We start from the raw sequence: 22,491 nt of genomic DNA, 5'->3' as shown, positions 1-22,491 counted from the left end.
ATTCAGTGCAGGATGGACCTGAGGTGACAGTTCAGAAGCCCCACTACTGAGTGATTATTCCAGGTTGGACTAGCTCATTTGGCCATAGGGAGGGGGCAGTGTAAAGGGAAGTTGTAGGTACAGCCGTTTTATTTTTTGTACGTGTAAGGTGATCAGCTATCACTGTCCCTGAGACTGTCCATTGCAGTCTCTCATCCAGTGCTTCTTCCTGAGTGGCAGTCGTTTATGCCTACTCTCTGACACACACAGAAACTGAGACTCCCAGAATCATGTCACCAAAAGCAAAAAGGCAACTGGGTGGCCTAGGTGCTGCTTTATTGACCTCAGAGCACCCTTTGGGTGCAGTTAAAAAAACAAACATACACAATGAGAACAGAACTGGATCCAGGCTGGTGCCACCTGACCCCAGGAGAATTTCCCCAATCAAGGTGGATTTATACAAAATGCCAAACGAAAAAAAATGAGTCAATCTGGTGCTGAGTCCAGGAGTAGCCAACTGGCAGAGGAGGAGTTGTTGAGGGAGTGGGCAGGTCATGCCCCTTTCTCGTAAGTGCGAGTGCAAACTGCATTGCAGTGGGTGAGTGTCTGGAAGAAAACACAGAGTCAGGTTAGGGCAGGGGTGTACACACAGAAGGTACTGGGAATACTCTCCACTCTGATGGGGAGAGCCCTCTACCTTCATGCTAAAAATTTTCATTTACTGCCTACCTACTACGTGCCAGGTACTTTACATGTATTTTTTCCTAATGCTTACACCAAGTCTTCTTTTTTTTTTTTTTTGGCCATGTCATGTGGTTTGCAGGATCTTAGTTCCCCAACCAGGGATTGAACCCGGGCCACAGCAGTGAAAGCACCAAGTCCCAACCACTGGACCACCAGGAAGTTCCCCTTAGTCTTTAAGTTAGGCATTGTAATTCCTCTTGTAGAGATTTGGGGAAATGAGCTTTCAGGGAGGAAGTAACTTGGTCAAGATCCCAGAGTGTTTCTCTTTCCCTTGTACCACTCCTCTCCCTTCATCTTTAGTGCCTAAGATGGTGCCTGGCACATAGCAGACAAACAGGTGAATAAAAATGTCCAGAGGCTCTTGGGAAAGGACTTTACTAGGCCACCAACTCTCCATTCTTTCCCTAACTTAGGGTAGTGCCAGGGCCAGAGGCCTGAACCCCCAGCATCCTGCCTAGCATCACAGAGCCAGGCCCATGGTTTCACCATAGCTTAACTGCCCAGTGAGTATTTGGTGCTGTATATCACATTCCCACCAGAGCTAGGTAACTCATTATTAACTCTGCAGGGCCCCCTGCCCTGTGTAAGTGCAAGAATGCAGTGACCAGGTTACACTGACCCAAGAAGGTCTGCAGTGAAGATGCTGAGGCGAAAACCTGAGGCCCTACAGAATAAGGAGGCAGAGATCACGGGTGGCTGCTGTCTCCACCCCTGGGGGTGTTCAGTCAAGGCTACATCCTTCAAGTGAAGTCCCCAAGTTTGTCCCTAAACAGACAGATCTGCCAGCTTGTTTGTCATTTCCAGCCCAGGCCTTAGGTACTTGTAGTAGGCCAGGCATGGAAAGCTCTGAGAGGAGGTGAGCCTGGAATGAAGTAGAAATGACTGTGCTGTCAGTTGGGGCCCCACCGATCACCAGCCTGTCCCTGCCCAAAGGCTTGGGAGATGGGAGCCTCTCCTATGGGCCTGGAATCAGATTTGGCCAAGCTTTCTACCTCTCCCTGGGGCAAGGCAATGCGGCAATGCAGAGAATGAAACTAAGGCCATGGAGTGCGCCTACTGTAGTGGTCCCCCACCAGTGATGCTCTGTGCTCTGCATCCACTGTCTCCTTCAGACTTCGCAGCAGCCCTACAAGGTTAGTGTTATTAACACCCACTTTACAGTTGGACTTGGAGAAGGTGACTTGTCCAAAGTCATGCACCCTATAAGCTGAGATTTAAACCAAGTCCAAAGCCACTACATAGAAAATTCCTACCTAATACCACCCAGGCCTGCCTCCACCCTCCATTGTTCCAGCTTCCATTGGTCCCGCTGATGACCTTGGCTTTTCACAATAGGCTTGGCTATTGTGAAGAAACGAATTGGGTGAGGCTCCAGAGTTATCCATCTTACCAGGATGAGTTTCCCAGCAACTACTTCCCGCACAAGTGTTGTCTCTTGTCCGTTCCACTTCTGCACGTGGACGAGTTTGCCCCCATCCAGCGTCACAATGGACTGTGGAAAGAGGGTAGAGGCCTGAGCTGAGATCTGAGCTAGGATTGAGGGGCAGGAAGGGGTCTGGTCACTGGGGCCACAAAGGACCCAGCCTCTATCCCTATTGACAATGCTAGGATCAGAGATCAGGCAGCCCACCTCCAACCCAGCCCCATAGGATGTCTAGTTCACCACTGCTGCTTGGCCGGGGGAGGGGCCTTCAGCTGTTGGGCGAGTAGGGAGAGGCAGATAGCACAGTGGAGAGGAACAGCCTGGCTCTGAGAAGCGCCACCAGCCTTCAGGATGGGCACTTACCCCGTACTCTAGGTGATGCCCACAGCCCAGTCTCACTAAGACACAGAGTGGGGGGACCAGCCCAATGCCTGTGAAAGACTGGTGAGGAGGAGTAATCCTGAGACTCTCCGGCCAAGTGGTGATCACACGTAATGTCTAAAAGACCCCTGGGGGTGGGAGGTATTGGAAAATTGGACCCTGCCCTGTATTCCTACTCCTCTCGGTCCATATCAAGTGACCCCCTTCAGGTGACGAGTGGGCAGCAACTGCCAGGTCCTGGGACTGCGGGCCCTTGGAGTGTTCCACAGCCCTGGTCAAATGTCCACTTAATCTTATGGGTGCTGCCAGCCTGCATCAGCTGGCTCTCATTTGGCAACTCTCCCAGGTCTCTCTTCTCTAGAAATTTGGGGGCTCTAAGCCAGGCTAGGGTACCCTGACTGACCAGGGTTCAGTAGAAGAGTCTGCAAAGGCTGTGTGTATGTGCTTTGGGGCCAGTGGGTCGGTGGGTGTGCACCCTTACCACCACCTTCCTCCTCATTCTCATTCCTCTAGCTTTTTGTCCATCCAGAGCAGGTTATGTTTAGCCTAGGCATCCCAGAGAACTACTGTTGTGTTTAACTGGGGTTCTTGCCCTTCAGGAAGGTAGGCTAGTTCAAGGAGGTAAAGGCATGTGGTAGGGCAGGCACCTCTCTCCAAGGTAGGCTGCCATCTTTGGGTACCATCCCATCTCTGCTGCCAGCTTCCTGTATGATCCTGGGCTGGGCTCCAGCTTCCTCCACAGGGAGGAGATTAGACCCTCTCCTCTCCTTGGGAGCAGCTGTGAGGAAGAAGAAACAGCTGAGGAGCTGAATGGAAAGGTCTGGTGGAAAGGTACTGCTATAGGTACACCCTGTTGAGAGCAAAACCCCTTAGTTGTCTCTTCCATGCCTGGCTCAGTGGCTGGAAGGCCTGAGGCAAGCTGCCAAGACAGCCACCACCGGGTGACAAGTCCTAAGACTGGGGGCAGATGTACTCTCCCTCCCAGAAGGAGAGGGGCTAAGGCTTGGTGAGAAGACACTATAAACACACCAAAGACAATGCTCTATCCAGAATATAGTTTTTCGTGCCTGTAGGCTGGCAGCATTGGAAATGGTTTCTCAGGGTCACTGGCCAAGCCCTGGAAGTGGAGGCTGGAGAAGAGGAAGCATCTGAGTAGGTCTCAACCTCTTGTCCCCAGCTGTCTCCTTGGCTCCTGAAGGCCAGGATGACCTTTCGGTGGAGGACCTTGACTTCTGGGCATTGTTCCTAAAGCACCCGAGGTCACAGCCATGTCCACATAAGCCCCCATCTATGGAAGGGGAAAGAAAGCCAGAGCTGTTGCATGCCATACACAAGGTCACCCAGCTGGAGCTGGCGTAGACAGTGAGGTCAGACTATCCAGGCTCTGTGCTGCCCACTCCCAGAGGCAACAGGTAGATGCTTCCCAAGATGGGAGGGAGAACAAGATAGGACTAACATGCATTTAGCACTTGGGACATCCCAGCACTGCACAGGCGTTATGGACCTCATTTGCCACTTCAATCCCCCATGATAGCCTACCCCTCAACGTGCAACAATAGGGCGCCACCGTAATCCCCTTCAGGGCCTTCCATTCCCCATGGACCCTTCCTTGACTCACCTTGACCTTCCTGTCATCTGCTGTTGTCTCATCGAACTCCACTCCCAGCTTGAAGCTGACCTCCGTGTTCTTAAAGGTGCTTTGTGTTTTTATGGTGATTGTGTCCCCGTTCACTTCGATGACTGTGGTAGGCTTGGTCACGTTGGCCACCTGCCTGGTAGCAAAACCCACACCTGAGGGCAGAGGGAAGGGTATGAGTATGAGCTAGAGCGAGAGGCAGGGTACAAGGAGCTCAGTGACCAACTCTTAGGCCTGGATGTGGGGAAGGGGGAAAAGAAGGGTGAGAACTTTCAAAGACTTTGCATGGCTGTTAATTCAGTCTTCCCGTTAGCTCTGTGTGGTGAAGAGACATTACTTATCCCATTAGACAGATGAGAAACTTAATGGACAGGCATGTCTCACAGCAAGTCAGTGGCAGAGCTGAGATTAGAATAAGCTACTATTAAGTGCTTTCTGTGTGGTAAAAACTACACGTGTAATCTCATTCAGTCCTTCCAGTCTCCCCGAAGGACTGATGCTATTATCTCTATTTTACAGATGCAAAAACTGAGAATGAGTTGAAGCCCAGGGTCACAAATCTGGAATTCAAATCCAGAATGTTCAACTGCAGAGCTCACTGTACTGCTCATCTATAAAGGCTGGAGCGCAAGGCTCCCTTCCAGGGCCCCTGAGCAGCTTTCAAGGCACAGGCTGAGGGAGAAAGAAGTAAATGTGGACTTTGCCTTCCAGAGCCTATGGACAAGAATTTTCCACCTTTGAAAGTTTTTACCCTGAGATGCACTGGTGCTCTTGTGCCCCATGTATGGTAACAAAGACATTTTCCAAGCCTCTTAACCATGATCTAGGAGGAGGCAAAAGGGAGTGTTTGTCTCAGTGTGCAGATTTAGGAGAGGCCTAAAGTGGTGGCAGTCAGGACTCCAATCCAGGTCTCCTGGTCTAAGGCTCTGTGGGAACTCCCCTCCTGGCCCAAGCATGGCTTCCCTGAGTGCTGCAAGAGAGTGTGGAACAAAGAGCCCTGCAGGTTGTGGCTTTCCCGAGATCTGTCCTTTTGCCTCCAACCTCCCCCTCTGCTCCGAGCAGCCTCTGCTGAGCTGTCCTCCAAGGGCAGAGGCTGTGGCGAGGTGGTGGGTGGAAAGTCTCCAGATGTGCCTGGCTACATGGGTTGTTTTACTTAATGTTTATTACAGCCCTGAATGGTGGATTTTGTTATCCCCAATTTACAAATAAGGCTTGGAGAGTGAAGTGACTTTTGCCCAAAGTCAAAGGGTTAAGTGGTTGACCTAGATTTGAATTTAGGCTCTAAAACTGTTCACTTTTCCTCCTGGGCCATCCTGCTTCCCGGCATGTACTTCATCTGTGGCCTACGGCCACCAAGTGTGCCTGAGATCACTGGTACTAAATAGGCTGGGCCTCTTTGTCCTCTGAGAACTCTTGGTTTAAAACAAGAGGGGCACAGGCAGCTGTGCTGCTGCTGGCCCACCCTGCCTGGCTACTGAGGGACTTGGCCTTGCCCCCCGTTATCAGAGTGAGTCAGGTCAGTCCCACGCCCCAGCACAGAGCAGGGCCTTGTCACTGCACAAGGAGCTCTGTTTACTTAGGACCTACCCAGAGGTGTGGAGCGTTTGAGGAAGGAAGGCATTGTGGAGTGGGTGAGAGACTCAGCTAAGAGAAAGTTACAGAATTTGGAGTCTTGCGAAGAGATGGGTTCTACTTAGAAACGAAGCTGAAGCTATTTACTGAGAGCTAAGGAAGGTCTTTTCTCCCCCATGGGTATCTCATTTTTTCCATCTAAGGAAGGTCTTTTCTCCCCCATGGGTATCTCATTTTTTCCGTCTAAGTAAGGTCTTTTCTCCCCCATGGGTATCTCATTTTTTCCATCTGTACAACAGCAGGCTAGCTGGATTCTCAGCCCCCTAACCCAGGTTGGGGCAAAATAAGGGAGCAAGGGTGGTACGGATGGTATGACTCACTTCAGGGACCCAGGTCTTCAGTCCTAATGTCTGCTGGGAGACACTTGGGAGAGGAACTAGCTGTGGGCATTCCACCTTCCCCAAGAGCTGCCCAGGGTCCCCTACTTCTCCAAGAATTACTACCTTCCTGGAATCATTGGGCATAATGCTCAGCATAGAGTAGGGGCAGTTGAGCACTTTGGCCTTAAAAGCCAACAGTTGCGGTCCTTATTTCAGGGGTCAGGAACAGGTGGGAGGTGCCTGGAGTGGACCCCCCACCCCTTCTTTGGGTTATCCAGTCCCCCTTCCCTGGAAGGAAGGCATGGAACCTAGCTCAGTCATGAATAATATTCCAGTTTTCCCTATCCTAGCCTGGGGGGCCAGGATAATCTCATAGCTGGGGATTCCAGAGAAAGGATATCACCCTCTTTGCCTGGCCCATATTAGAAGGGGAAGGGCTGAGGTCAACGCTTAGTTAAGCAGTTCTTACCACTCCCACCCCTGGGGTCCATAATGGGAACTTCTCTGGGTTGCCGATCTAGAAATTTAGCTTTCATAACAGCTCTGCTGTGGAATTGATTTGACAAGTTTCTACTCTCTCTGGGTCTTGGCTTCTTCAACTGTTGAACCAAGGCACAGAGACCTCCAAAGTCCTCCTCTGCAAGATTCTTTGAATCTTCATTCTCCCCCATCCCAGCACCACAGCCTCCTAGACCAAAGACCCTCCCTGGCTTTTACCAGGTCTTGGCTTTGCTCCAGGCCCCTTTGCTGTACCCCTCCACCAGACACCTCCCCAGTGAGCAGTTATCCTTGGGTTGCAGCTGGTGATGGGGCCTCTTGCCCTACCCTACCACTAGGCTGGTTAGTGAGAAAGAGGGCACCCTGCAGCGACAATCCTTTACCCTAACTAACCCAACGTAGAGGGTGAGGGGTTGGTTGTTGCTAACTGTGCAGGCTCCTGTCTCAGCTCCTCATATCCTGTTCAGGGCTGTTCCCCCTTCCATCTTCTTCCTCCTGGGGATACCCTACTTTAAGCCATAGGACACTTCCCATCAATCTGCCCCCTTTCACTGTTCAGGCTCCAGTTCTTAGACCACCCATGCTCCTCTTCTTTTCCTCCCTCCCCTCCCGTTTTATCCAAACCCGCCCCCTACCTCCAGATCAGAAGCCTTTCTTCCCCGAAAGCGCCTCCCTGCCCCCACATCGACCGACACAGCTGCCTCCTTGAGCCTCCTTGCCTGGGAATCCTTCTTGCCAAGTTCAGAACATGAAAGCCCCCTCCCCGGAATTCCCTGGCGGTCCAGTGGTTAGGACTCTGCGCTTCCACTGAAGGCGGCAGGGGTTCCATCCCTGGTCGGGGAACCAAGATCCCGCGTGCCGCGTGCCGTGTGGCGAGCGCGGAACTGGAAGAAACTCCTCCCAACAGGCCTCGCATGCCCTAGCGCAGGCTGCCACCTTCTCCGCATCCCCGGGTTCCCCAACTTTTACCAGGAGGGATGCAGCAGGCGTGCAGGGTAGGTAGCCACAGCTGGAGCGCTGCTCCGACCCGGCACGCGGCCAGCCCATCCCCAGCCCAGCATCCCGAGCCGCCCTCACCGATTGACTTCATGTAGTCATCGAAATTCTTGCTGTCCACTAACTTCCAGGTGCCCACGAAGGCGTCCACCATGGTGAGGCTGCGCTAGGCTGAGAAAGAGACGATAGAGCACGCGTGCAAGGATTCCGCGACCTGCGGCTCCCAGCCCGCGCTGCAGCTTTAAAAGGCCCTTGCATCACGTGACGGGGCGTGGCCCACACCCCGCTCCCGAAATAGGAAGCCCCAGGCAGGCACTAGCTAGCCTGGGGCTGGCCGCCCATCCTCCAACCCACCGGGGGGAGGGGGAAGGGGCACCCGGTGGCGCCCGGCTCGCCTACGTCAGCGCGGGTCCCGGGGGTCCGAGTCCCTGCCCCGGGCTGGTAGGACCAATTCCCTTCCCTGGCCTCAAGGCGCTCTTCAGAATCTAAAAAGAAAACAGTTCGGGGCACGGTGCCCGTGAGCTGGGGCGCACGCCAGGGACATCTTCCCTCCCCTGGTCCCTCCCCGAGCTTGAGGTCAGAACAGAGATGAGAGTCTACAGGAGAAAGGAAACTTTGGGGCTGATGCCCACGCCGGGAAAGCTCTGGCCGACTCTTCGCGGCGCAAGCATCTCGGTCTTCATTTTACAGGTGACGGGTCCAGGGCTCAGAGGGGGAGTGATAAGGTCGCAGGAAATAAGGAGTGAGTTGGAGTCCAGATGGGGAGCCTGGTCTAGCCGGCCCCAGACCCTGCGCTCTGCCGCCACTTCCCACTGCCCGGTGGAGGGGAGAGTCACCGCGGGCAGCGAGTGCCCTCCGCCTGCTCCGGGCAAAAGCGTGACCCTTCCCGTCGCGCCGCGCCGCGCCTGCTCCTCACGTGCTCGCCCCTGCCTACGGAATGTCTCCCGCGCTAGCCTTTCCCTCCTGCGGTCCAACTACCCCTCCACCGTGCCAGTGCGCCAGGCTTTTCTGACCTCTACGCACAGCTCCGAGCGTTTGCTCCGGTCGGCCGTTCCCTCCTCACCCGCCTTCAGAAATTCTGTCCTTCCAGCCAGCTCTTCAAGGCTCAAGGACAGCTCCCCGTTCTGCCTGACTGCTGCGGCCCCCACCTGCTGCCCTTCTCTGACCTCTGCACACTGGCAGGCAACCGGCACTTTCAGAGACCGGCAGTCACCTACCTTGTTTGACACTACAGTTTCCAAAGCACTTTTAATAACAATCAGATCCACCTTGTATTGCTGTTTATTGCATGCTGAGGGCTTTCAGTGCATTGTCTTATTGAACTTTTAAAACAAAGTCCCTGAAGCAGGTGTTATTATTATCCTTTTTACAGATGAGCATAGTTGAAGCTTAGAGGAACCCATTCATTTCTTAATCCAGCAGTTATTAAAGCACTTACTTTGTGCCAGGCCCTGGGCTAGGCTCTGGAAAGACAGCCACGAACAAGACACACGCTCATGAAGGAAGACACAAAACATAATGGAGTGGTGCCCAGCTGAACCCGGGCCCGCAGAGGTCCTCACAGAGGGGCCCAGAAGGGGCCCGCCAGCTCTGCCACACATGTATCAATACAGAGTGGTGGGCTGCCTCCCTGTACCTCTGTTTCTCCATGTGGAAGTAGAGAACATCTGCTCCCTTCCCCTAACTTTCTGGGAAGAAGGCCAAGGAGGAAGAGCCCTCTCTCTCCCAAGGTCTTGGTTCTTTTGGACAGGTCCACTTGCCAGAAGACCAAGGGGGCTTATTTCTGCCAAAGCTGCAGGACAGGCCTCAGGGCTGGGCACAGAGCCCTAGTGACCTCACTGCCGGAGCAGGTACAGGGGGAGGAGGGGGATGGGATAGTTTCTAACTCAAGGGCACAACCTTTAGACACAGGGCCTCCTCCTCTCTCAAACACTGAGTGGCTGGAGAGCCAGGGACCAGAGCTCTCTCCCTACATGGTCTTTATAAAGCAGTGCTGGAGAGCTGGGGCTGGGCTAACAGCTGCTGGCAGATAGATGTGGGTTCCAGTTCTGATTCCAGTGGGTACTAGCCGTGGCTGTGGGCAGCTCACTTAAACCACTCTGAGTCTCAGTTTCATCTCGAAAATGGAGGAAATGACAATATTTACCGTATAGAGGTGTTGGGAGATCAAATGAGATAATGCATTTAAAATGCTGTACAGTGGTTAAGAATCCGCCTGCCAATGCAGGGGACACAATGTTCAAGCCCTGGTCCAGGAAGATCCCACGTGCCGCGGGGCAACTAAGCCTGTGCGCCACAACTGCTGAGCCTGCGCTCTAGAGCCTGCAAGCCACAACTACTGAGTCCGCATGCTACAACTATTGAAGCCCCTGCACCTAGAGCCTGTGCTCCGCAACAAGAGAAGCCACCGCAATGAGAAGCCTCACACCGTGACAAAGAGAGTAGCCCCTGCTCGCCGCAACTAGAGAAAGCCTGCGCACAGCAATGAAGACCCAATGCAGCCAAAAATAAATACAATAAATAAATTAAAAAAAAATTTTTTTTTAATGCTGGGCAAGGTAGATTGAATAAATATTTGCTTGCTGCTGCTGCTGTTATTATCTCCATGGATAGTGCAGGGCTCCTAAGACCTGGTATCAGCTCTGCCCCTCACCTGCTGGGCCACCCAAGGCAGATTGCTTTGCTTCTCTAATCAGCTTTCTTATTTCTAAGACAGGATTAGAAACTGCTGTGGCTGTGAGGAAGTGGTATAGAGATCTTCAGGGCGGGCTGAGGGGGACGCTGCCAGAAAGTCCTTTTGCTTCCTCTCTTGGGCCCTGCCTAAGTTGAGCAGCATGGTGCTTTGAGGAACTCTAGACAAACCCCAGACCCACTATTCTCGCTGCCCTAACCCCATCTCCCCACCACGCTCAGACCTGGCTCATCAAAGTTGACGCCTAGCCTCACCCTATCTCCTTTCCACGTGACTTTTATCCTTATCCCTTCTAGGTATTTGCAGCCTTTTCCTCATCCCTCTGATTACGTGCATCCTCCCTGCCCTTTTATGCTCACTACATTTGGGGAAAGAGGGGCAAGAGGAAGGAATGTGGGCCCTGTCCCTTTTCCTGCCCCCCTTTCTTGCCCTTGGTAGATCCAGATGTGGATTTAACATCTAGCAAGCAGCAAGACCAGTCCCTGCCAAGAGCAGTATCGCCCCAGCCCTCACCCTATAGTGATGTCACTGTACTATGTTTCCACGGCAACCACAGGCTGGAAAGACAGAGGAGAGACGAGTAACCAGGAGAGAGCCAATGAGATGGGCTGGCAGCACCGGATGATCCGTGGGGCCATGGGGAGGCAGGGAGAGGGAGGCCTACTCAGCATCTTCAGCTGTTCCCTGGACCTCCCTGCCATCTGGACGCCTCCACTAGGGGATGTGCTGCTGGAGCAGGGGAGGTATGAGAGATAGAGGCCAAAGAAACTGAGCTTGGAGGTCCACTGACCCAGGGGCTTGGAAACCTCCCTTTACCCCTTCAGGGGCTAAGTCTATGGATGCTGACCCCCCTCACCCCACTCCCAATACCTGCAACTGGGAGTTTTTCTCTTTGATTAGTTATGGGGGCGGGGCTCTCTGTCTCTGCCTGCCTGGGAAATCAAGTCTTAGACAGCCCTTCTCACCACACCCTCCCCCCTCCCTTGGTGCATGTTCTATTCAGAAGCAGTATCTTTGGAAAGAGACCTGGTTCTAAATCCCAAGCCGGACTTCCCTGGTGGCCAGTGGTTAAGAATCCACCTTCCAATGCAGGGGACGCAGGTTCCATCCCTGGTTGGGGAACTAGGATCCCACATGCGGTGGGGCAACTAAGCCCATGCCCAGCAACTAGAGAGCCCGCACGCTCTGGAGCTCAGGCGCCACAACTAGAGAGAAGCCCGCGTGCCATGGTGAAGAGCCCGCGTGCCTCAACGAAGATCCCGTGTGCCGCAACTGAGACCCGACACAGGCAAAAATCAATCAATCAATCAATCCCAAGCCTGCCACTTACTAGCTAGAGACCCAGAGCAAGTGCCTTCCCCCTTCTGAGTCTCCTTTCCTCCCAAATGGAGGTAAGCCATCTACTTCTCCGAGTTGTCATGAGGATTGAAAGAGATAACATGTGGAAAGCCTAACACACACTAACACTCAATGAATGGTGACTCCCTTCTCCCTTCTGGGTCCCCTCCCCAAGGCAGTTGACCCAGCAGTGCCCAAGAATGAGCCAAGGCCCTTTGAGACCCTGAACCAATAGAAGAGGATCCAAATATATCTCCTCCTCACTGACGTCACTGAGTGCCTTCAGATGCTGCAGAGAAGTTTCCTCATCTCTCCCTTTCTCTTCAAATAAATTGAGCATTCCTATGCCCAGCACTGTGCTGGGCTCAGTGGAGACCCACTGAGAGAACAGGAGAGACACAGCCCTGCGCCCCCTGAGCTCACAGTGTGCGGGGATTGCAGCCACAGTGGGTGGAATGGAGTGTTCTGTCACTAGGAAATCGCTTCCTCGTTCCCCCAGAGTTCTAGATACTGTGGGTCTGAGAGAACAAATGATGGCAAAAGATAGAGGCTTATTCAACACCGGTTTGCTTCTGCGAAACGGCTGCCTGTGGCGGAATGCTCCCTGGAAGGAGAACAGTGGCTCTCCTTACAGGGAGGCGTGTGGTGTGGGGTGGGTGAGGGCAGTTCCTAGTGAAGGGCAGTCACCCCTCCTTCCCAGAAACCGGCTGTGCGCCCTGTTGCTGACGGAATCAAGCCCAAACTCTTTAGCCTTGTCTCATCTGTTTCGTTAGACCAATTTATTACTGAAATCCTGCTCCAGGAAGAGTGCCTGGCAGACAGTAGGCATGAATGAATGACTACTGAATATTGAAGGAGTGAATGAGCATATTGAATGTGCAAATGAATGAGTGAGTGAGTGAGTGAATCTATCTATACCTCCGCAGCTTTAGGGGCTCTGGAGTGAGACTCACTTGGGTTGCAGTCCTGCCCCCGTTACTTACCTCCTAGCTGTGTGACCTCAGGCAAATCATGATCTCTCTGGGTCTCCATTTCTCCATCTGAGAAAAACACAACACAGTCCCCACCCAGCCGACCTCCCAAGGACTCTGGGAAGATAAAGAAGCAGGGTGAGTTTGGGAATGCAGCACAAAGGTTAATTGTCTCTCTTCTCAGCCTACTTCCCTGGCTGCCCCCGACCCTCAGTGCAAGACCCACTCCCCTTTCACCACAGCCTCACGGCCCCCGTGCTCTGGCCCCCACCTGCCTCTCCAAGCTCTCTACGCTGCAGCCACTCTGCCCTTTTTGTGCCTTGAAGGGGTGCCGTGTTTCTCGCTTGCTGTCTGCCTAGAATATTCTTCCTTCCCCGGCCCTACTCTTTTAATTAACTCCTGTTCACTTTTCAGCTTTCAAGCTTAGCTCTCCCTTCCAACAGGAAGCCCTGAATCTCCCTGTCATAACACTTGTCCTGTTTTCATGGGGTCCATTAGTTTCAGAGTCTGTCTTCCTATTACACAAGAAACCCTGTGAGGGCTCCCCGCTGTGCCCACAGGGCCTGGTGCAGGGCTGGGCATGGATTTGTAGAGGCGACAAATAGTCTCCCTCAGCAAAGAAAGCCACTTGTCCTCATCAGTGTTCTCTCTGTTTGAAAAGTACCCTCCCCCGCCCCTGCCCTTGCCTACTGCTCTCAACTTTCTTCCTGCCAAAGTATCCCATCTCCTGTCCTCTTTCTCATTCCATCCCTGAGGGCCGTTTTCCGGTGTAGAGTGGGGACCCAAGTACTCTCAGGGGAGAATCGCCCTCTGGGCACGTAGGTGTAGCCTGAGTCTCTTTGGGGACAGGGCGGTTCCCAGGAAATAATCAGACCAGATCCCAGACTTGGGGCTGCCCCTGGCTCCTTCCCCAAACTACTCCTCTATCAAATGAAAAATTTGCCTCTGAAAAATTACAGATGATATTGGAATTAAGTAAGGTATAATTAGAAAGGTAAACCTGTGCTTACAAAACAGCACCTCATACCACCCTGAGTTCTGGGTCACGTTCTTGTGCCGTGTGATCTGGCACCAGATGGTTCAGTGATCACTCCCTCGAGTACACTTCATTCTGGACTAGCTTGCCTAGGACTCTGGAAAGTTTCAGGTAGCTCCAGGAGGCTCAATGAACCTTGTTGTTGTGGACACGTGACCGCTTGTGTATCCTTAGGTGAGGAGAGCTGGCAAACCATGGCAGGGGGCCTGGCAGGGAGCTGGTGTTGGTCTGAAGCGTCTGGGGCCAGGCGTGTTCCAGGAAGCAGACACAGAGCCAAGGCTGTCAGCCTGGCTTGGGCTCTTTCAGGGGCCTGGGATCTTGGTGTTGGCTGGGTGTCAGTGGGGGGTAGCATCCCCAGGCTCTGTAGTAAACAGAGACACTAGATAGGAAAAGGAGAGAGTCATTTGCAGGAAGGACTGGGTTGGCTGGGGGACAGCCAGGACTGGAGTCCATGGTGAGAGATTTCCCCTTCTAGGCTTCAGTGGTGGCAAGACCAAGAATTAGAAGGCTGGGATCAGACAGAATCAGCAGGGATGTCGGATGAGCAAGGTTGTCTTCCCCGCAATGGGGTCGTCCAGTGCAGGGGTCAGATGAGCCCAGGGTGGCATCAGGAACCAAGGGCTGGCTCTTCATGTCACCTTCTCCATGTGATGAACCAGTGTATGAGCTGTCGGGGGCAGGGGGCTTGATATGGAAAGATCCCTGGCAGGCAGTTGAGAGATATGATACCAGCTGTGTGAACTTGGCCAGTCAATCTCTGTTCCGGGGTTGTTGGAAGGGACAAACAAGATTGTGGGTGTTGAGAATCTTTGTATGCTATAAAGTGTGGTGCAGAAAATGATTGCTAAGATCGATGCAGCCCTTACCAAGTGCCAAGTGCTGGACTTCACAGTTTTCTGTCTTTCAACTCTTATAATCCTAACAATAAGCCAGTGATGCAGATCCTACTGTCCCCGTCACCCGTTTACACGTGAGAGTGAAGACTCGGACCCGGGCAGACTGGCTCTAGAGTTTGTATGGCTTAAGCACTATTCTACATTACCTTTCCCCGTGACCATCTTTGCCCTGTCTTGTTCTGCGACCTTGGGCCAGTCTCTTCCCTTCAATGTCCCCAACTCCATGTTGGGGGTTGGGCCAGATGAGCTCTTTAATCCTTCAAGCTTTGGCAGTTGGTGGTTCTCGAAGGGAACTTCCAAGTGGGGAAGAGGGTGAGGTGGGGCGAGAGCGAGGAGAGGACAAATTTTTCCAGCATCTCTGCCCCAACCCAGCCCCTCCTTAGTGGGTAGATTGGCAGGCTCCCCTTTGCCCTACAATTATGGGGCCAAGGGAGCAGGTGATGCTTAGCACCAGCCTGAAATACCCACTGGTCACTGGGGGTCACTGAAATCTGAGTGCCAGGACACCCGACAACAGGCGGTCAGGGCCTAGAGGGTAGCAGGGCCACAGCCTGCTGGAGCCACACCTCTTCGTTCCTACCCACCCACCCTGGGCTCCCGTCTCCTCACTCAGGGTCAGTTTATCTGGGCACCAGGCCTGCTCTGGGCCCTGAGATAGGGCTATTTCTAGATGTTCTCCTTGTCTCCTTTGCCTGGGCCTTCAGCCAGCTCAGGTCACCCACATAGACCCCCCCCCCACACACACACACACACAGAGTGTCCTTTTCTCTCTCTCACTCACCGCCACTGACTTGGTGCCTGGCCCTGTGCAGGGTACTGACAACCAACAGATATCTCACATTTGACTCTCACTCTTTTGAGAGATGGGAGAAGTGGATGCATCTACAGATGATGACAATACAGAACAGCTATCACTGTCCCAGGGGCTGTACACAGACCGTGAGAGACCAGAGGAGGGAGCTGCTCATTCTGCCAGGAGGGTCAGGGAAGGCTTCACATAGAAGATACCCTTTGGGCAGAGTCTTGAAGAACACATCAGAGTCTGCTGTGTGTGGGGAGAGGAATTGGGAAGGCAGAGGAAGAGGGGATAGTTAAGCAAAGATGAGATTTTCCTGCTGATTCATCTGGGAGGAGGGCAGAGGATAGAAGTGGCAAGTGATGAGATTGGGAGTATAGTTTAGGGCCAGACACGAAAAGGCCTTGTCCATCACAGAGGAGGTGGCCTTTCTTCTGAAGGAATGGGGAGCCACGGAAGGTTTGGGGCAGGGCAGCACCATGATGTGACTTGTATTAAGGGAAGAGTTTTCTGGCTCTCGTGGAGGCTGGACCGGAGACTGGTTAGGAGGCTGTGGCAGCTGTCCCAGTCTGCTCACCCACGCCTGCAGCCTGGGAAACATGGTCATTATTCTGGACTGCCTGTTGGTCTAGAAAAAGGAGAGAATGGATATCAGGGGACCAGAGGTCTCTGACACAGTGGTTAAAAGCCTCTCTCTGAAATCAGACTTCCTGAGTTCAAGTCCTGCCTTACCACTTACCAGCCGTGTGGGCAGGTTACTTGCCCTCTCTGTGCCTCATTCACCTCACCTGAGGGTACAATGAGCTAACACACCAAGTGTTAGAGTGGAGCCTGGTACATAGTGAGGCCCAGAACTGTCTTTGGCTTCTGAGAGTAGGGGCTGTTTTGGGGACACGTGCTGCCTGAGTCCCCTGGCAGAACTGAGGCACCCATGGGGGCTTATGTATGGCTAGGGCACCCAGGATTAGTTAGCCCCTTCCCTTAAACCCCATGGTTTAGCTGAGGCAGAGAATGCTGGGAGCAGGGCATGGGGGTCCTGGGAAAAGAAAGGTCAATTTTGGAGGGAATTCGAGAATACGTGGCCCAAGGAAAAATACCCCTGGACCCAGGAGCTTCGGAGGCAGCCCAGCCCGGAACCCCTTCCTCTCTCAGGAGAGCAGATCTCCCAGGACCAGGAGGTGGTTAGTTTTGAGTCAGGGGCCCTTGAAGCAGGGCTCAAGGGATCAGACTCATAGCTGCTGTGTGACCCCAGGCCTCCAGCCATTATTGCCCCTCTCCTGACCTGGGTCTTCCCATTTGGAAGCTGGGGATCACTTATTTCTACCTTCCTGCCGTGTGACTGTGAAGATTAGAAGTCAGTCCTGGCTCTGGAATTGGTTGCACCTGCAAGGCTGAGCACCTGGAGGGATGGGTTGCTGCGGACGACAGTGCGCCCCCTCCTGGGAAGGCCGAGCATTGCAGTTCCGTCCTGCTGTGCCACCGACCTCCCTCGTTTGGCCTGTGCTCCCTTTCCCAGGCTACTGGCTGTGAAACAGGGTGAGATAAGTGCTGATGTGGGAGGGAGAGGAGAAGAGCCTAGAAAGATTGCGGTGGGAGGGAGGAGTGGGGAGAAGATATAGCAACTGCAGGAAAAAGGCAGAGGGGTGAGATTGAGGGCTCGTGGGCAGGGATGAGAAGCTTAGCGTGAGTGGAGAGGTGTTTAGAGTTAGCTTTGGAGGGACCCGTTCTCCCCATATTCAGGCCCAGGTGTGGAGCTTGCTGAGGGCAGGCACTGTGCTTCATTCATCCTTCTGTCCCCTTCCAGGACACCGCATAGGCCCCCACCAAAAACAGGTCAGCTATCAGAGCTCGTTGGTTGACTCATGCCCCACCCCAAGTCTTCGTGAAGCCCCCTTCCTCCCAACCAGACTCCGCTTCAGGGAAGATCTGAAAGGCAGCCCTGGGAGGAAAGAGGTGCCCTGGGAGACAGGAGACTGGGTCCCAGGCAAGGAGCCCTTGTTGCCTTGCTCTGTGACCTGGGACAAACCACATGCCCTCTGGGCCAGTCTCCCCATCTGAATAGCACGAGGGGGCACTGTGGTTTGAGAGCCATTGTACACCAGAGAATCCCGTCTTCACACGAATTCTTAGGCGGAAGTCCAGGAGATGAAACAAGCAAAAGGGAGCTGCACTGCTGAAGCCTGGAAGGGGCCTGGAATCTACTTGTGTGCTCCAGGAGGCCAGCAAGGCCAGTGTGAAGAGTGCCAGGATGGACACTTGGATCTCTGGGCCTGGCAGGCCTGCCTGTTCTTTCTGCAGCCTGGGGGTGGGGGCGGGGATGGTGGTGGGCAGATGAGTATCTAAGCAGCTTTGGCGAAGAGCAGGCAGAGCCCTTCCCCAGGTTGCCCTTCGATCACTGGGAACTGGCCCTGCCCACCCACAGTAGTTCCCTCTGGGGTCCCTGGGCTGGAGGGAGGGACCCCAGAGAGAGCCCTCAGATTCCAGGGCCTCTGGGTGCTTAACAGGGTTTGGAGTCCTGAGTAGGAGGATGAGGAGAGGGGAAATGAAGGGGAACCGCAAGATTTGGTGTCAGGAGGCTCATGCCAGCAGGTCAAGTGGTCTGCAGCAGCCACTGCCCCTCTCTGGGTCCCAGTTTCCCTGGCTGTACAATGAGGGATAAATGCAGTGATATCTTCAAACCCTTTGTCACTTGTGACTGGAGGAAAGATGGGGGTGGGGCTGGAGATTGTGCTGTCATGCTGAGTTTCCCAAGAGAGATGGAATCCTGCTTGGAATTCAGAGGCAGTGATGGTGGGCGTGGCATCAGAGGCATGGAGGGAGTGAGGTGGGCTGGCGGGAAGACTGACCCTGAGCCTGGGCTCTGCCACTAAGTTGTTGTGTGTGTTGTCCCCTCTCAGGGCCACGCTTTCCCCATCTGTCTAAGGGGACCAGGTGCTCCCAGATCCAGGATTCAGTGACTTTCTGGAGTCAGATTGGGACAGGGGTCTGGAGCAGGCCCAGGGCCAGGGTTCCATTTTGCAGAGCTGGGAGTGGCTGTCATCAGCCGTGGGAACCTGAGAGTCAGGTAGGATGCAAGTGCCGAAAGGAACTTAGGGGTCATAACACCCAACAGAAGGGCAGCCAGTTGCCCAAGGTCCCAGAATGGGTTGGGGGCAGAGCCAGGCCCAGAACCAGGACTCCTGACTGCCCGTTTCCTCTTCTCCTCACAAGAAGCCCTGATTGTGAGGTACAGGAGCAATCCAGGAAGGGGGGGAGACTGACTCCTCCCTGATCCCTGGGGTCAGGGAGGACAGAGGTGACACATGAGGACATTGTGGCGCCCAGTGTTAAGCCCAGCTAGCATGGCTTCCTCTCCTCTCTCCCTGGGGCTGGTGATCTGGGAGGTTTCCATTGCCTTTCCTATTTTCCTGCAAGGCGAGGGGTGCAGTGGGGCATTGGGATTTTGCAGAGACAGAGGGGTCCTGATTGGGGGGGGAGGTGAGGCTGGGCTGGGGGGTGCAGGGAGGAACTGAAGACAGAGGCTATTCCCCATGTCTGGGGTGGGGTGGAGTACTGCCTTGTAATTTCTGGAATTCCCGCAAAGACCAGCATTCTAGTCCCCAAGTCCAGAGGAAGAGACATCCCAGGCATGCACAGGCTGGGACCTGGGACCTGGGACCCTTTGCTGCAGCGCTTGCACTTGTACAAACGTCTCCTGGAGCAACAAAATACAAAGAAACAAATAACAGTGTACATGCTTGCAGCTGGGGCAAATTATGAACAGCAAGATAGAAAAAGACCAAAAACTCAACAGCTACTTCTGAGGTGTCAGGAGCAAAAGCAGGGCGCTGTGCATGATCCCTGCACACAGCGCCACCAAGGGGGTGGGGAGACCACAAGCCCCACTCTGGTCTGACCCATGAACCCCCCCATACCCTCACCCCGCTTAAAGGACCAGCTCCTTCCCCCCCCAACCCCACACCCCCCGCCCCCAGGGAGCGAGCAAGGGAACCTGTTACTTGTTTTCTCTCCCGCTTTTTTTTAAAAATTAATTAATTAATTAATTTTTGGCTGCATTGGGTGTTTGTTGTGGTGCGCGGGCTTCTCATTGCAGTGGCTTCTCTTGTTGCGGAGCATGGGCTCTAGGCACGTGGGCTTCAGTAGTTGTGGCTTGCAGGCTCTAGAGCGCAGGCTTCAGTAGTTGTGGCTCATTGGCTTAGTTGCTCCGCGGCATGTGGGATCTTCCCGGACCACGGCTCAAACCTGTGTCCCCTGCGTTGGCAGGTGGATCCTTAACCACTACGCCACCAGGGATGTCCCTTTGCTCCCTCTTGCTGCAGCATGAGTCCCAATAAAGCCTTGCCTGAATTTCTCTTATCTCTGGCCTCTTATCAATTTCTATTGATGAAACAGTCCAGGAACCTGGGTCAGTAACACAACTGCATGTGACCTCACATACACACCCAGACACTTACTCACATATTCCCGCCCCTTGACTGGTGACATAATTGGTGGGGCCCAGTGCAAAGTGGGCCCCTTGTTTAAAAATTATTAAGAATTTCAAGGTGATGACAGCAAGCATTAAACCAAGAGTGAGGCCCTTGTGAGTGCAGGGAAGCTGACCGCACCCCTAGACCCACCACCACTGAGGCACACGCTCCCTTCCCTCCAGAAACACACAACTAACTACACCAGCCCCTGGGTTCCTGGAGCCTCACACCCAGCCAGAGCCCCTCTCAGCTGGGCAGGTCCAGCTGCCCCTCATTTGGGGTGCGAGATCTCTCCCTCTTACTCAACAAAACTGCCCCCTTACACACACCACCCTGCCTGCTGGCTTGGGGGTGAATGATAGAGGAGAGGGCGATGCCAACTCCTCCACCCATTATGTGTGCCAGCCTGCAGGGACGGAGCTGACAGTGAAATGCCAATAATAATATACGTAACCCTTGTTGAACATTTACCATGTGCTAGGCACTTCTAACACTTTATAAATATTAACTCATTTAATCCTCACAACTTTATGAGGGGTATTGTCAGTTATCGCCACTTTAGATAAGGAAACTGAGGCACAGAAAAGTTGAGTCACCTGTCAGATCACACAGCTAGTGAGGGAACTGGGATTTGAACCCAGGCTGTCTGCTCCAGAGAGCCTTCTCTGTCGGTTGTTGCCATGGTGCTGGACCAGGAATGTATCAGGCCCTGTGGACCCAGATCTCTCAGGGCCTCTTGTGAAATGAAGAAAAAAGGTGATTATGATGCAGCTTCACCTTGACTGGGACCCACGGGCAGCCCCGGGAGCCCCAGGATGGTCACCAGACCGCAGAAACACAGAAGACTGTCTTTATTACAGTCTAAATATTTAGAAGATATATGAGCTAGAGACATATTCATTTTTTATCTTTTCAGAAACAAAAATGTCATATATGTAATGAAGGCATTTTCACTGACAACTGTGTACATGGTTGGATCATGGACAGTCCACATGGTGGCCAGTTATCTAGAAGACTTTCTCACGAACTGGAATGAAGGGAAACCTGCCCTGCCAGCAAGTCCTGTTCATCCAACTGGCCTCCTTTAATATCATAGACCAGACTTCCCTGGTGGCGCAGTGGTTAAGAATCTGCCTGCCAATGCAGGGGACATGGGTTCGATCCCTGGTCCGGGATGATCCCACATGCCACGGAGCAACTAAGCCCGTGAGCCACAACTACTGAGCCTGCTCTCTAGAGCCCGCAAGCCACAACTACTGAAGCCCGCATGCCACAACTAGGAGCCTGTGTGCCACAACTACCGAAGCCCACGCACCTAGAGCCTGTGCTCCACAACAAGAGAAGACTCTGCAATGAGAAGCCCGCGCACCGCAATGAAGACCCAATGCAGCCATAAATAAATAAATAATTTTTTTTAAATGTTAAAAAAAAAAAATCTTAGACCTTCGGGAGAGTCTGCCCAGTGCATGCCCACCCTCCTTCTCTCAGAGTTGCCCCTCCCCACTCGATGTGATCCTTGAGGCCCGGTCTGAATCCTTGGTCCCGCTCCTCCACACCCCTGGCCATGACTGATTGGTCCAGGAATGTCTACCTGCTCCAAGCCGGCCAATCAGATCTTTTGTCTGGGGATGGTGGCTCTGCCTGTCAACCCACTGCGGCTGGTCTCTGACCTAAGAGCAGGTAAACTTGTTGACTGTAAACTAGCTGCCTTCACCTTCACTGCTGTTTGCACAAAAGAAAAGAAGAAGGAAGCTGTGTACAGGGGAAGGGACGAATGAAGTAGTGACGAAGGGATATGTGGGGGGATAGGGGAGCTGGCCCTCCCGCTGATGGCCACAATTGCTCTTCCTCCCCGGCATGCATCCCTAGGATGACTCCTGCTGTCATGTCAGTTAGCCTGAGAAATTGCTGTTCCTTGCAGTCCAATAACCTTATTTAAGTTTAAACTGGAAAACGGCAAAGAAAAGTACCACAAAGCCCCTGAATGTGTTGGTTTTATTGTCGTTGTTGAAAATGACAGATCCCAAAGCCACAGAGCTATCTGTGTCCTGGGAGTGTCCCCAATGGAAGCACGAGGTCATCTGTCTCTTTGTTTGGAAAATGCTTCCCACAGTGGAGAGGGCTTCCCCAAGACGAAATGACACCGAGTTCCCTTACCAAGTTTATGATTAATCTCTCTATCCGAAATTTTCTTCTCTTTCTTGTCCGCTCTGACCTCAATCCTGTGCTAACTGAACACTCATCAACCAGAGTCAGATGACTAAACTTGCTGCTGTCAGTAACATCATTAATGTACTAAAATTGCTGCTGTAAGATATCATCATCAATGTACAAATTCAGGTTGTTTCTCCAGAAACACCTGGCTTCTCCAGAAACATCTGGCTGTTAGCCAGATGAGCTAACAGACCCCCACCCCACGCCCACCCCAGCCATGGACTACCTGGCCAGATAATCGTAACCCAGAGACATCCTGACTTCTGAAACTATAATTAATGAAGAGATGTCACAGCGCCGTCACTAGGCGATGATTAATCCCGGCCTCTTTGTTCTTCCCCTTTAAAAAAAACCCCGTAACTCAGAGACCAAGTTGGGGCTGATCTGAGGTTTATCTCCCACTCCCTTGCTTGACATCCTGCAATAAACCCTTACTTTGCTGCCGACTCCCGCTGTCGGAGTTTATCTTT

General features: G+C 53.1%; 1 protein-coding gene across 2 annotated transcripts; it reads right to left on the bottom strand.

The window, feature by feature from the left end:
- Window positions 1-267: 267 nt before the first annotated feature.
- On the bottom strand, window positions 268-8,263 carry FABP3 (fatty acid binding protein 3). Of its 2 annotated transcripts, XR_012326374.1 has the most exons (5): window positions 7,691-8,263; window positions 4,146-4,318; window positions 3,175-3,305; window positions 2,114-2,215; window positions 454-585 (listed from the first exon to the last, which is right to left on the bottom strand). XR_012326374.1 is itself a non-coding variant. In XM_033839106.2 (4 exons), the coding sequence occupies exons 1-4, from the start codon at window positions 7,761-7,763 to the stop codon at window positions 532-534; spliced, it is 402 nt and encodes a 133-aa protein (XP_033694997.1). In that variant the 5' UTR covers window positions 7,764-8,218; the 3' UTR covers window positions 268-531. The 2 variants fall into 2 exon arrangements, 1 of the variants encoding a protein (XP_033694997.1); XM_033839106.2 differs by lacking the exon at window positions 3,175-3,305 and having other exon boundaries at window positions 268-585; window positions 7,691-8,218.
- Between the last annotated feature and the right edge of the window lie 14,228 nt (window positions 8,264-22,491).

The sequence above is a fragment of the Tursiops truncatus genome, chromosome 1, assembly GCF_011762595.2.
Source record: "Tursiops truncatus isolate mTurTru1 chromosome 1, mTurTru1.mat.Y, whole genome shotgun sequence".
In the NCBI taxonomy this organism is placed as follows: Eukaryota; Metazoa; Chordata; class Mammalia; order Artiodactyla; family Delphinidae; genus Tursiops; species Tursiops truncatus.
This window is presented reverse-complemented; position numbering and strand designations above follow the sequence as displayed.